Here is a 13,044-nt window from a genome sequence, read left to right on the forward strand (position 1 = left end):
TGCAAAGGAATCGTTGCATGAATATCTTTTGTGCTTGTAATAATGAAAAGTTACAAACTTTTATTTCTATGTGTGTACAGTACAGAGAGAGAATGATAAGGTTCTTCACAGAAAAGTTAACCCTAACTGAATTGCAAGGGATGCTGAGAAATTTAGGGAAGAATATGAAAGATTCAATGAGCATAAACCATCTCTGCAAGAGAGTCTTCATTCTTAGTCAAGCATTTGTTTGTTGTTCTCCATTTTCACTTACTAGCGAACAGATTCACATTTGTTTAAGCAAGTTTTTTTTTTTTTTTTAAAGATGTCTTTTTACTTTTTTTTTTTTACAGAGGCAGAGATAGACAGGGACAGACAGACAGGAACAGAGAGAGATGAGAAGCATCAATCATCAGTTTCTCGTTGCGCGTTGCGACTTCTTAGTTGTTCATTGATTGCTTTCTCACATGTGCCTTGACCGTGGGCCTTCAGCAGACCGAGTAACCCCTTGCTGGACCCAGCGACCTTGGGTCCAAGCTGGCGAGCTCTTTGCTCAAGCCAGATGAGCCCGCGCGCGACCTCGGAGTCTCGAACCTGGGTACTTCCGCATCCCAGTCCGACGCTCTATCCACTGCGCCACTGCCTGGTCAGGCAGTTTAAGCAAGTTAAAATTGCTTCAATAGTTGAAATAGAAAATTATTTGACTCACTACCTATAGTTTGCGAACTGCTTTCATACTACTGGCCTACTTTTGAATTAGCTAAAACAGAATTCTTTAAATCAGAAAGGAACATGACCATCTTTAAGCAACAGAAATGATGGAATCGATGCCACTGCCCACATGTAATTGTGAGGCACATTAGAATATTGAAGCATAATTGCAGTTACCATGACCAAGTGATGGCACCAAATTCTGAAGATTATATAGGTCGTGTAAAGGTTGGATTACATAATTTATAGGTACATAGATCTTTTGATATTTTCCATCTGAAATGCCATGTTTTTTTTCTGGTCAGTTTTTAAAATTCATACTTTGTTTGCCAAATAGAAGTTGTTCTTTCCCTGATCAGCTGACACTACATACATAATTGGGAAAGGGCCAGAGAAAGATAGATAAGAAAGAGCATCTGCTTTCTGAGTGGCCACAGTCCAGTGGTAATGACAGCTCTGTTCAGAGTGCCCTGTGTTTTGCTGGGCTTGGTAGGCTAGGACGGCTGCTTTTCGGGGTTATGTTCTGCTCACCTATTTTGGTCCTCTATTGGCTCATTACAACTCAGGCGAAGAAGAACTATGAGCAGAAATGCCGAGACAAAGATGAAGCAGAGCAGGCTGTCCAGCGAAATGCCAACCTGGTAAACACGAAGCAACAAGAAAAGGTACCTGGGAGGGCTGATGGCCTGAAAAATCTGAGATTTATTATATCAAGCTTAAGCCAATCAATAACCTTAATTAAAAATGGACCTGCACCCTAAGCTTCTGGCAATAACTTATATTAGGTCCTGAGGATCCTCTGAATCAGAAAAACCCTTGTCAACATTTTATGGGTTGTGGAAGAGCAAGAGAAGGAAGACCAAGGGGGAGGGAGTGGGGTGATAAGTTGGGGAGGGGGTTTTGATTTTTTTTTCATCTTTTTTCAAAACTAAATTTGTATACTCTTTATAGGCAGGCTGCCTCCTGCTTGGGTGTGTTACCAATGCAATTTTATAAGATTGCCAGCAACCAGAGGTCAGGGGTATGTCTTTAGGAAGACTGTGGGACCAGAGGCTTGATGGATATTTTTCAATGGCGATAGGATTAGTGGGCCAATTGATTTGCTCATGAGAGAAGCATAGGTAAGACTGTACTAGCACTTGTCTCTTCACAGTCATTGCTTTTAGATCTGTTTTGCCTGTAGAATCCTGGCCTCAGCATTCCTGATCCCTTGTTCTTTTTTTGTCCTCACAGCTTTTTGTGAAACTGGCAGCTTCGAAGACAGCAGCAGAGGACGCCGGTGAGGGGACTCGCAGGGATGGGGTGGATTGTGGTGGGGTTTACATTATTCTAAATCTGTCCGAGAAAGATAGTTTGATATATACCTTACAATGAAGAATATATGCATATACAGTAGGCTTTCAGAAGGGACAAACAGGGAGGAAGTAAGGAAGGGAGGAAGGAAGGGAAGGGAAATTGCCAGGAAGTAAATGAGGCAGCAGTTTCTAGCCATGCCTGCTTCGTCCAGCCGCCTAACATGTGATAGATAGAATGGTGATGGTAGGTCATGTGACAGCTGCTTTGTAATCAGGGGCTCACTCTCATTTTTTGGGAGCACCTTTTTTAAAAGTCCATTTCAGCCCAGTGAACTCTTTTGTGCTATGAAAGAAACAACCAAGTTGCTAAGCCTTGTTTGTCATCATTGAATTCTAAGATCCTCACCAGGTGTTTGCAAAAACCTTGTATTCTCGGAGTATCCTGCAGAAAATAAACCTCTCATGACCACGGTCTCTTAAGAAGTCCCTAAACCCCAAACTGAAGTAACTTGGTGCCCTTTAAGGCTCACGGTAGTTCTCTGCACCTCTTATTGGATGCTTTCCTGAGCTACTGAGGTTGAGTAAGACAAAGAAAACCCTGGCTGAGGTTCCTCGTCCATCCGCTTTCACTTCTCCCTTGGATCATTTCTTGCTAATTGCTTGGTTCGGTGCTTATGTCACAAAGATATTATGAGGGTGAGATGTGTAATGTTGGCCTTGCAACGTTCAGTGCACCATGGGGCCTTGGGGGCTTACTGCGAGTTTCCTTTGCCATCTGGGGTGAGCCTGAGGGGTGCGTTGCGTGCTGCCTTCCAGCCCCGTTTCTGAACCCGAGCCCCTCCCCTCTACTGCAGACAAGGCATATATGCTGCAAATCAACACGCTGGACAAGGTCCGAGAAGAGTGGCAGAGTGAGCACATCAAGGCCTGTGAGGTAACTGAAACCGGAAGCTGCCCAGGAGGGGGCGAGCCTTTCTCTTAGAACTTGTAGAGTCTGTTTTTGTAGAAATCGGTCTGCTGGATACCTCCCAATTCTGATAGAAGTGCTTAAGGGCAGATTAGAAATCAGAAATTTAAGTGGAGGATGGAAGGAACTGGAGTGTTGTCCCCTAAATCTCAACTTTCTGTCTCCTCCTTATCCTGATCGTACTGTCCAACTCTGTGTAAAGTCTTCCTCTAATGTTCGTTTAGTACAAGCATAAAATAGATGAATCAACTCATGGTTAATTAACCAATTGCCTTTAGAGAGCCTCACATGCACTTGGTATGGGATGAGGAAAATGCAGACAGTAGATGAGCAGGCTTTTGAGTATCTTACCTTCCTTACATCTTTGATTTCACCATTGCCCCCCTTCATTCTCAGCACATTATTTACAATTTTCCAGAGAAAATAAGACATGATCTGGAAACTTCTTCACATTTTCTTACCAGAGGTTCTCCAGGTGAGGTCCCAAGACCTGTAGCATTAGCACCGCCAGGGAACTTGTTAGAGATTCATATTCTCAGACCAGCTCTAGACCCACTGAATCAGAAATGCTGGGAGTGGGTTCCGTGGCCTCTGTGTTAAGAAGCTCTCCAGGTGGTTCTGATGCGATTCCAAACACGAGAACTACTGACCTACACACCCACGTTCCCTCCTTGTCTCCTGATACAGTACAGAAGGGGCTGTTCTTGTCCTATCAAGATTTCTCCCACCACCTGGGCTCAGGATTCCATCCGGCTGCCATCCCCCCATTGCCTGTGCACAGCTCCCTTCAGAGGGGATTTTCTTTCATTATCATTTACATAAACTCAGCTCAGTTCTGGCTTTAAAACCTAGCGGCTATTGCTCCCCATCTGCTAGCCTCTCCTCTCTTTATAGCCAGGACTCTTGAAGGCATGTCTCCAGGTCCTCATTGCCCTGCCTGTCCCAGCCTGCTGTTTCTGCCGTTTGCTTCCCTGCCCCCCCCCCCCGGTTCTTTCCGGGGAACCAGTGATCCCCTTGGTGTGAGGTCCAGCAGGCCTTGCAGTCTCTAATCTTATTTGACCTGTCTTTATCATCTGATCCTGTGGGTCACTATCCCCTACTTAACACACTCTTTTTTGCTTTACTTCCTTAACTCAACACTCTCATGGAAAAGCCTGGAGGAAAGCCACTTTATAAGATTTAGGAACATGCAAAACAATATGATGTACATTTTATGGATTACATACATATTATAAAAACCTGCACGAGAATGATAAAATTTAGGATAATGGTTATTTCTGGGAAAGAAGGGAAGTGACAGAGATTAGGAAAAGCACACAGGAACTTAAACAGAATCTGAAGCAAATATGACCAAAATTTTTGACAAAGCTGGGTCAAAAATACATGGGAATTGATTATACTATTCTCTCTACTCTTGTATATGTTTGAAATTTTACTTTCCAAAAAGTTTAAAATGTAATACTGTTGTAGGCAATTTTTTTTATTTAAAAATTTTTTTTTTTTACAGAGACAGAGAGAGAGAGTCAGAGTAAGGGATAGACAGGGACAGACAGACAGAAATGGAGAGATAAGAAGCATCAGTCATTAGTTTTTCGTTGCACATTGCGACACCTTAGTTGTTCATCAATTGCTTTCTCATATGTGCCCTGACCACGGGCCTTAAGCACACCGAGTAACCCCTTGCTTGAGCCAGCGACCTTGGGTCCAAGCTGGTGAGCTTTTGCTCAAACCAGAGGAGCCTGCGCTCAAGCTGGTGACCTCGGGGTCTCAAAGCTGGGTCCTCAGCATCCCAGTCTGACGCTCTATCCACTGCGCCACTGCCTGGTCAGGCTGTAGACAATATTTTAAAAATATATTGATATATAACATTCACTGTTAAATAGAATAGCATTCACTTTATAGAATAGCTTGGTTTTACAAAAGTTGGTATTTATTTATATTAAAAAAACTAGTTCAGACAGTAACTTAAAATTTTTTTTATTAATAAAAATTTTGAACATACATAAAGGTTAGAATATAAGCACAAGGCCCTTCATGTACCCATCAGCTAGCATCAATTATGACCATCTTGCCAATTGAATTCATTCACTGGAGTGTGTATGTGGGGGGGAGGGGCAAAGTTTTGAATTGGAAGCTCCGGCAGGCTGCCTAGGTGGGGTTGCCCGTAGGCAGTTGGAAATGTGAGCTGAAATTCAGGTTAGAACCTGTGTGTCTGCTTTCTTCATGACCTCTTACCTTCAGAATTGTATCCCATTCTGTCTGTGTTAATATCATATCAGAACCATTTGCATTCTTTGCCTGCTCTAAGAGTTTCTGAGCTTCCTTGATATTGAGGGGAGTACCCTAAATGGCCAATAAGCTTGCATAATTGATGGGAGACACTGTTTCTTAAGTCATTGCCAGTCTAGACAAGTGGCCTCTTTCTCTGTATATGTGTTTACATAAAGTTGTGTTTCTGTAGGTGTTCGAGGCTCAGGAATATGAACGGATAAAAGTCTTTCGGAATGCATTGTGGCTACACGTAAATCAGCTGTCAAAACAATGTGTCACCAGCGATGATGTAAGTCAGAGGCACCCATGGAGGATTCATTAGAGTAGAAGGAACTATAGACCTTTATTAGTTCATCCCTCTCATTTGAGGGCCAGAGAGCTACAATGACTTGTTCAGGGCCACACAGTCAGTTAATAGAAGGACCCAGATAAGCACCTAACCTGCCTGATTCCTGGTCTATTTTACCACCCTGACTTTCTCTAAGAAATTCAGAGTAGTAAGGCAGAGAAGGGAGACCCAAATACAGTTTAATTTATGGAAGACAGAGATATTATAGCATGAATGTGAGTTCTAAAAGGTCATTCCAGTACAGCACCAAGTACTAGTAGACTGACCCATACCCAGGCTAATAGTCACTCCAGGGTTCAGGGTTCAATGGCATTTCTAGGGTCATTGTCCAGGTTTAATTTGTACACAGCAACACTCGTGGAGTTCCTGGATCTCAGAGGGACCAGAATCAAGTTATCACAACCGTTTTGCTAAGAAATAGCCACTCTCACTTTGATGAGACATTCACTTTATAAGAACAATTAAACATAGAGAAAATCTGTAAGACTGGATGGAACTTCTCTCCAAGTAGTTGTCATTGCATCTGGGTATGCCATTGGTCTTGGGACTTGGTATCTATTTACTTTCATCTCATCAGTATATTTTAAAAAAATCTTTTCAAAATAAAATTTGTAAATGAGTCAGCCATACATCAAACCTCCTGTTTTAATAAGCCATGTTACAAATGTTATGGACATCCCTTTATATTGATGTATCTTCTTTTTGTTAGATGTATGAAGAAGTCCGTAAGAGTTTAGAAATGTGCAACATCGAGAAGGACATTGAATACTTTGTGACTCAGCGAAAAACTGGACAGACTCCACCAGGTGAATGGAGCTGTAGGGGTGGGAGCTCATTCAAACAATTCTATAAGTCTTTCTTGTCATATGTTGTTGACAGTGGAATACATCTGCCTCATCATTTTTTGTTTCTTGATGATTTCTCTAGCACCTATTATGTATGAGAATTTCTACTGCCCCCAGAAGAATGCAGCCCCACCAGGAAAGACTACGGGGCAGAACTTGCCAAGGTAATTACCAGCTTCCTTTCACATGAAGAGAAATGATCCCTCTTTTCTTACTTTGCTGAAAGGTTTTTTTTTTTTTTTATCATAAATGAGTTCATAGTGCCCTGGCCGGTTGGCTCAGCGGTAGAGCGTTGGCCTAGCGTGTGGAGGACCCGGGTTCGATTCCCGGCCAGGGCACACAGGAGAAGCGCCCATTTGCTTCTCCACCCCTCCGCCGCGCTTTCCTCTCTGTCTCTCTCTTCCCCTCCCGCAGCCAAGGCTCCATTGGAGCAGAGATGGCCCGGGCGCTGGGGATGGCTCTGTGGCCTCTGCCTCAGGCGCTAGAGTGGCTCTGGTCGCAATATGGCGACGCCCAGGATGGGCAGAGCATCGCCCCCTGGTGGGCAGAGCGTCGCCCCTGGTGGGCGTGCCGGGTGGATCCCGGTCGGGCGCATGCGGGAGTCTGTCTGACTGTCTCTCCCCGTTTCCAGCTTCAGAAAAATGAAAAAATGAAAAAAAAAATAAAAATAAAAATAAATGAGTTCATAGTATTTTCTATTTTATCAGATGTTTGTCCTGCATCTGTTGATATGATCATGTGACTTTTAGCTTTCATTTTGTTTTTGTAATGTATCACATTTATTGATTTGTGAATATTGTACCAACCTTGCATTCCTGTAATAAATCCCACTTGGTTATGGTGTTCGATCTTTTTAATGTATTGCCAGATCTGGATTAATAATATTTTTTTGAGGATTTTAGCATCTATGTTCATCAGGGATATTAACCAATCATTTTCTTTTTTTGTAGCGTCTTTATCTGGTTTTGGAATTAGAATAATGCTGGCCTCTTTAAAAGAACTTAGAAGTCTTCCCTCCTCTTGAATTTTTTGGACTACTTTGAGGAAGATAGGTGTTAATTCTTCTTTGGATGTTTGGTAAAACTCGCCTGTGTAGAGGACTTTTGTTTGCTGGGAGTTTTTTGATTACTGCTTCAATTTCATTAGGGGTAATTGGTCTATTCAGGTTTTCTGATTTTTCCTGGTTCAGTTTTGGAAGATTGTTTGCTTCTAGGAATTTGTTAATTTCACTCAGGTTGTCCAATTTGTTGACATGTAGTTGGTTCATAGTATTTTCTTATAATCCTTTGTATTTTTGTGGCGTCAGTTTTTACTTGTCTTTTATTTCTGACTTACTTTATCTGCATCCTCTTATTTATTTATTTATTTATTACAAGGACAGAGAGAGTCAGAGAGAGGGACATATAGGGACAGACAGGAACGGAGAGAGATCAGAAGCATCAATCATCAGTGTTTTGTTGTGACACCTTAGTTGTTCATTGATTGCTTTCTCATATGTGCCTTGACCGCGGGCCTTCAGCAGACCAAGTAATCCCTTGCTTGAGCCAGCAACCTTGGGTCCAAGCCAGTGAGCTTTTTTTTTTTTTTTTTTTTTTTTTTCCTCAAGCCAGATGAGCCCGTGTTCAAGCTTACGACCTCGGGGTCTTGAATTTGGATCCTCTGTGTCCCAGTCCGACGCTCTATTCACTGCGCCACTGCCTGGTCAGGCTCCTTTTTCTTGATGAGTCTGGTTAAAGGTTCATCAATTTGTTTTCTTATCAAAGAACCAGCTCTTGGTTTTACTGATCTTTTGTATTGTATTTTTAGTCTGTATGTCATTTATTTCCACTCTAATCTTTATTATTTTCAGCAGTTGGAGGACCTATCCGTGCACTCCCCAAGCTGGTGCTTTAACAATAGGAGTGCTTGACCCTGGGATGGTGATATCTGAGTCTCTAGCAGACTCTCTTCTCTCCCAGGTGGACTGAATCCCTACTGATTTTCACCACCAGATGCTATGCAGGCTCCTCTTCCTGACTTTGTTGCTTTGGGTTGGAGATCCCTGTGTGGGGTTGAGATTCTGTGATCCTAGGAGGGAGGGCATTTTGCAGCTGAGATACAACTCCAGCTTATCAGCCCCCACACGTGGGTGCAGGGGCTAGCCCTTTCCATGTCTCCACCCTTCTTACCAGTCGTTAGGTGGCTTTGTCTGTACATCCTTGGTTATAATATATCAGTTCAGCTAGCCTTGAATAGGTTATTCAGGTTAATTGTTCTACAATTAGCTGTAAATCCAGTTTGGTGCCAGAAGCAGGTGCATGTAGCTCCTATCTGTAACCATCTTGGAGTCCCCAGAAAAAATCCTTTTTTTTAAAAAAAAAATTTTATTTATTGATTTTAGAGAGAGGAGAGAAAGAGAAGGGCGAGGGAAGAGTGAGAAACATCAACTTGTAGTAGTTGCTTCTCATATGTGCTTTGACTGGGCAGGTCCAGGGTTTCAAACCAGCGACCTCAGTATTCCAGGTCAGTACTTTATCCACTGCACCACCACAGGTCAGGCAAAAAATACACAGCTCACAAAAATTAGGAGATATTTCAAAAATGAATATGAAGCGATAAAATATCCCCTGATTTTTGTAAACAGTGTACTTTTAATAAATATTTTTTATCATTAGTGTTCTAAGACATTCATATTGAAACATAGCTCCACTGCATTTGCTCAGTGAGGTTGCTAGACTTAGATATTTTAGGACAAATGTGAAATGGGTTTTACTAATTATTTACTAGTCAAGAAGGACAACATCATGCCTGAATGTGATAAGTCCGGTACCTTTCTTAGAGCCTAGAGGACAGGAGTCAGCAAACTCTGCCTCCCTGCACGTCTGGTCTGACTGCCTGTTTTGGTAGGCCTTGCAAGTATTTTAATGGTTGAAAAAAATATTGAAAGAATATTATCTTGTGACATGAAAATTATATGAAATTCAAATTTCAGTGTTTGTATATGAAAATTTTTATTATAACATGGCCACACTCATTTGCTTACATTCTGTCTGTAGCTGCTTTCACAATGGAGTTGACTAGGGTTGCAACAAAAGTGATACGCGGCCAGCAAAGCCTAAATCATTTACCATCTGGCTCTTCATAGAAACGTTTACTGCCCCCGATTTAAAAGGTCCTGAGAGAAGAGGAATCTTTTGTTTTATATACAGTCACCTTGAAGTCTAAGCTGTTGAATTTTCAGTCTAGTTTTTCAAAAGATAATGTGTTGTTTGGGGGGTGGGGTTGCCATGATCATCATCAATATTTAAGAATGCCAGGCACTGTTCAAAACAGTTCATATGAATTAGCTCTTTTAATCATCACTGTGAGGGAGGAGCTGTTGTGTGTCCCATTTTCCGTGTGGAGATGCCGATGTACAAGGAGCTCAGGAAATCTTGCCTGCACAGCGAAGACGTTCCTCCTGCCGGTCTGGGTTGAGGGGCAGGCAGGGCTCCGTGCTCCTCTGCTGTGCAGCTTGCTCATCAGCATAACAGAAAGACTGCATCTTTGATTCCAGTAGTCTGTGCTGCCGACCTTAGGCTTCATCTGAACTTTTCTTAGCCCTTCAAATAGAAACCAGATCTGATGAGAGTGCAATATGCTTGCTATGTGATGTAGAAAATTAGAAAAACAAGAACATCTCTGAAAGACTTTGGTTTTCATTTCTTATAGGAGAGGACCTGTCCCGATTCCTAAAAGTTTACCAGGTATGCCACCAAAAAAGACCTTTAGAAATCCTATGTTAGGTGTTCTTTAAGGTTGAATAGATAGAATTTTGAAATGAAGGGAAAGAAGAGAATAAATAAAATCAAATTCCCAAGAGACTAAATCTATAGTAGAATCTTACTATATTATTATGTGTCATAGAGTGGAATTTGGTAATTTGTGTCTATTTTATAACTTTCCAAGAGAATTGAGCTCCTGGAGCACCAAAAGAAACTTCTTATAAGGCAGTCTTACCTAAGAGTGTATTTCATCTTGGACCATGAGAAGAACTGAGACATAATTTTCTTTAGATTACACAGAAATGTCATTTATAGAAAGTACAGGTGTCTACAATCATGAAACTATATATTGTGTATTTTGTACATTGCCTAGAATGGGATCTTTTATTAATCAGTGGTCTCCTTTTCCTCTGAATTGTTACCATATCTCTGGGAGAACCACGCATTTTAGCCCTTTTGTTAGTTTTATCCTTTGGATAATGATGAGTTCCTTTAAGGCAGGCACTTTGTTTTTTCCTGTGTCACTCACAACACAGTACTGGGCAGGTAATAGGTACTCAACAAATACCTATTACTTGAATAAAAGAAAGATACACCTAACTATGTTCAAAGGAATGAGAAGAGAAACAGCTATTGCTGCATTTAGCAGCTTAGCAAAAATTTAGTGATTAAAAAAAAATTAGTGGCTGAAATTACATTGTTAAACAATATAAGGATTTACATTATTTTATCTCCTGTTGCCTTATAATTACTTGATAATGTGGGACTTATTTTGGTCCACACATGAAGATGACTTTTCTGTGGGTACTGCTATCTGGGCATGGATGGAAAGGCACAAAAAATCATAATAGAGATTTTCAGAATATTCTCTGGTTTGTAGTCATGATGACCATTTGTAGGTTTTGTTGCCAGATACATTTTCTTCTTACAAAAGAGTAGTTACCAGGATCTTTGAGTGGAGTGCCTTGATTTGAAAGGACTCAGGTCTTATGAAAAAATGTTGGCTTCATGTTGCACTGTGTTCTGCTTTTTGCAGATGACCCGGATTATTCTTTGGTTGATGACTACAGTTTGATCTACCAGTAGCATCAATGGTAAGAGCCTTTAATTTTCACATCATCAAGTTGTACTTAGAATGGTAATTTTGAAGCCTTTGATGTTTCTTTATAACCCCACTGCAAGCAAGCAAGGCCTTCCACCAGGCTGGAAGGGTGTGGTGTTCATGCAGGGTGACTTCTCTGGACCCCGCCACTGAAAGTAGACTGGAGGCCATGACATACCTATTTGAATGAGGGTATTTTTCCTTCCTTAATTATCATACATCTCTTTATCTTGCTCTCATTAGGCTCTTTTGTGACTGTTACTCACCTACATTAAGGGCAATACTCACAAAAAAACACACACCTGATTAGTCAGTAGAAATAAGGCAAATGATATTGTACTCAGCAAACACACAAGGGTGTCATAGTGTCATCCTGCACCAGATTACTACTGCTCTGGACTAGCAATACGGAAGGATTCCTAGAGCAGAACTACGAAGTCAACTGTAGCTGCAAAGATGACCTCCTCTTGACATTAAAGAGCTTGCAGTGTGTCCCAAGTCACAATCAGTGTTCACAAATGTTTAGGAGTGCCTCCAAAGCTAAGATAGCAATACTAAATGAAACTCCTCATAAACCGTAATTTTTTTTAAATGAGACAGACAGACAGACAGGAAGGGAGAGAAATGAGAAGCATCAGCACATAGTTGCGGCACTTTAGTTGTTCATCGATTACTTTCTCATATGTGCCTTGAGGGGCCCCAGCAGAGTGAGTGATCCCTTGCTCAAGCCAGTGACTTTGGGCTCAAGCCAGCAAACTTAGGCTTCAAGCCAGTGACTTTTGGGCTTAAGTCAGTGACCATGGGATCATGTCTATGATCCCATGCTCAAGCCGGCAACCCCATGTTGAAGCTGGATGCACCCACGCTCAAGCCAAATGAGCCTGTGCTCAAGCCAGTGACCTCGGGGTTTCAAATCTGGGTTCTCAGCATCCAAGTTCAACACTCCATCCATTGAGCCTCTGCCTGCTTGAGGCTTTTTTTATTTTTAAACTCGTTCTTTTCTGCCCTCACCAGTTTATACAGAGCATGTTCTAGTTGCTTAACAATAGCATTTGACCCAACAACTCTAGTTCCTCTGAGCCCAACACGTTTACAGCATTTCACGTGCTATAGCATTTCACTGAGGTTCATTAGTGTCTGCACCAGCTCAATGACTAAGAATTCAGTATGGACATGGGTAATTGGCTGAATGTCAGAGAATTTTTAAAAAGGGAGCTTACCTTAGTTAGTAACTTAGTTAAGTGACTTATCACATTTAAAATAGTTTGAAAGGACCTTTAGAATTGAAATTTAAACAGGAAGTTTTAGGAATTTGCAATTTATTTTGCAGTTGTTGATTTTAGCTGTTATTCTTGTTTTAATTCTAACATGTTTAGGTAAGGAAAGATTGTAACATTTTTTCTTTTATTTCTTGCTTTTTAAAATATATTTTTATTTTTAAATTACAGTTGATTTACAATATTATATTAGTTTTAGATATATAATCTCATGATCAGACATTTCTATAACTTAGGAAATGATTATCCTGATAATTGTAGTACCCATCTGACACCATATATAGTTATTATAATATTATTGACTATATCCCCTATGTTGTGCTTTACATACCCAGGACTATTCTGTAACTACCAATTTGTATTTCTGAGTCTTCATCTTTTTGTATTTCTTCATCTTTTTATTTTATTTATTTTATTTTTTAAATTTTTCTGAAGTTGGAAACAGGGAGGCAGTCAGACAGACTCCCGCATGCGCCTGACCAGGATCCACCCAGCATGCCCACCA

The 13,044-nt window shown here is 41.1% G+C and overlaps 1 protein-coding gene across 1 annotated transcript in view; it reads left to right on the forward strand.

Annotated features, from left to right (window-relative positions):
• PSTPIP2 (proline-serine-threonine phosphatase interacting protein 2) overlaps positions 1-13,044 on the forward strand; it is a 77,060-nt gene that overhangs the window by 61,988 nt on the left and 2,028 nt on the right. Inside the window, exons 7-14 of the mRNA XM_066247155.1 lie at positions 1,257-1,355; positions 1,924-1,969; positions 2,840-2,919; positions 5,414-5,512; positions 6,282-6,378; positions 6,500-6,581; positions 10,108-10,142; positions 11,197-11,254. Of these exons, the coding sequence (XP_066103252.1) occupies positions 1,257-1,355; positions 1,924-1,969; positions 2,840-2,919; positions 5,414-5,512; positions 6,282-6,378; positions 6,500-6,581; positions 10,108-10,142; positions 11,197-11,246 (588 nt within the window). The 3' untranslated portion in view covers positions 11,247-11,254. The remainder of the gene's footprint in view (positions 1-1,256; positions 1,356-1,923; positions 1,970-2,839; positions 2,920-5,413; positions 5,513-6,281; positions 6,379-6,499; positions 6,582-10,107; positions 10,143-11,196; positions 11,255-13,044) is intronic.

This window comes from Saccopteryx bilineata, chromosome 11, assembly GCF_036850765.1.
Source record: "Saccopteryx bilineata isolate mSacBil1 chromosome 11, mSacBil1_pri_phased_curated, whole genome shotgun sequence".
Taxonomy (NCBI): Eukaryota; Metazoa; Chordata; class Mammalia; order Chiroptera; family Emballonuridae; genus Saccopteryx; species Saccopteryx bilineata.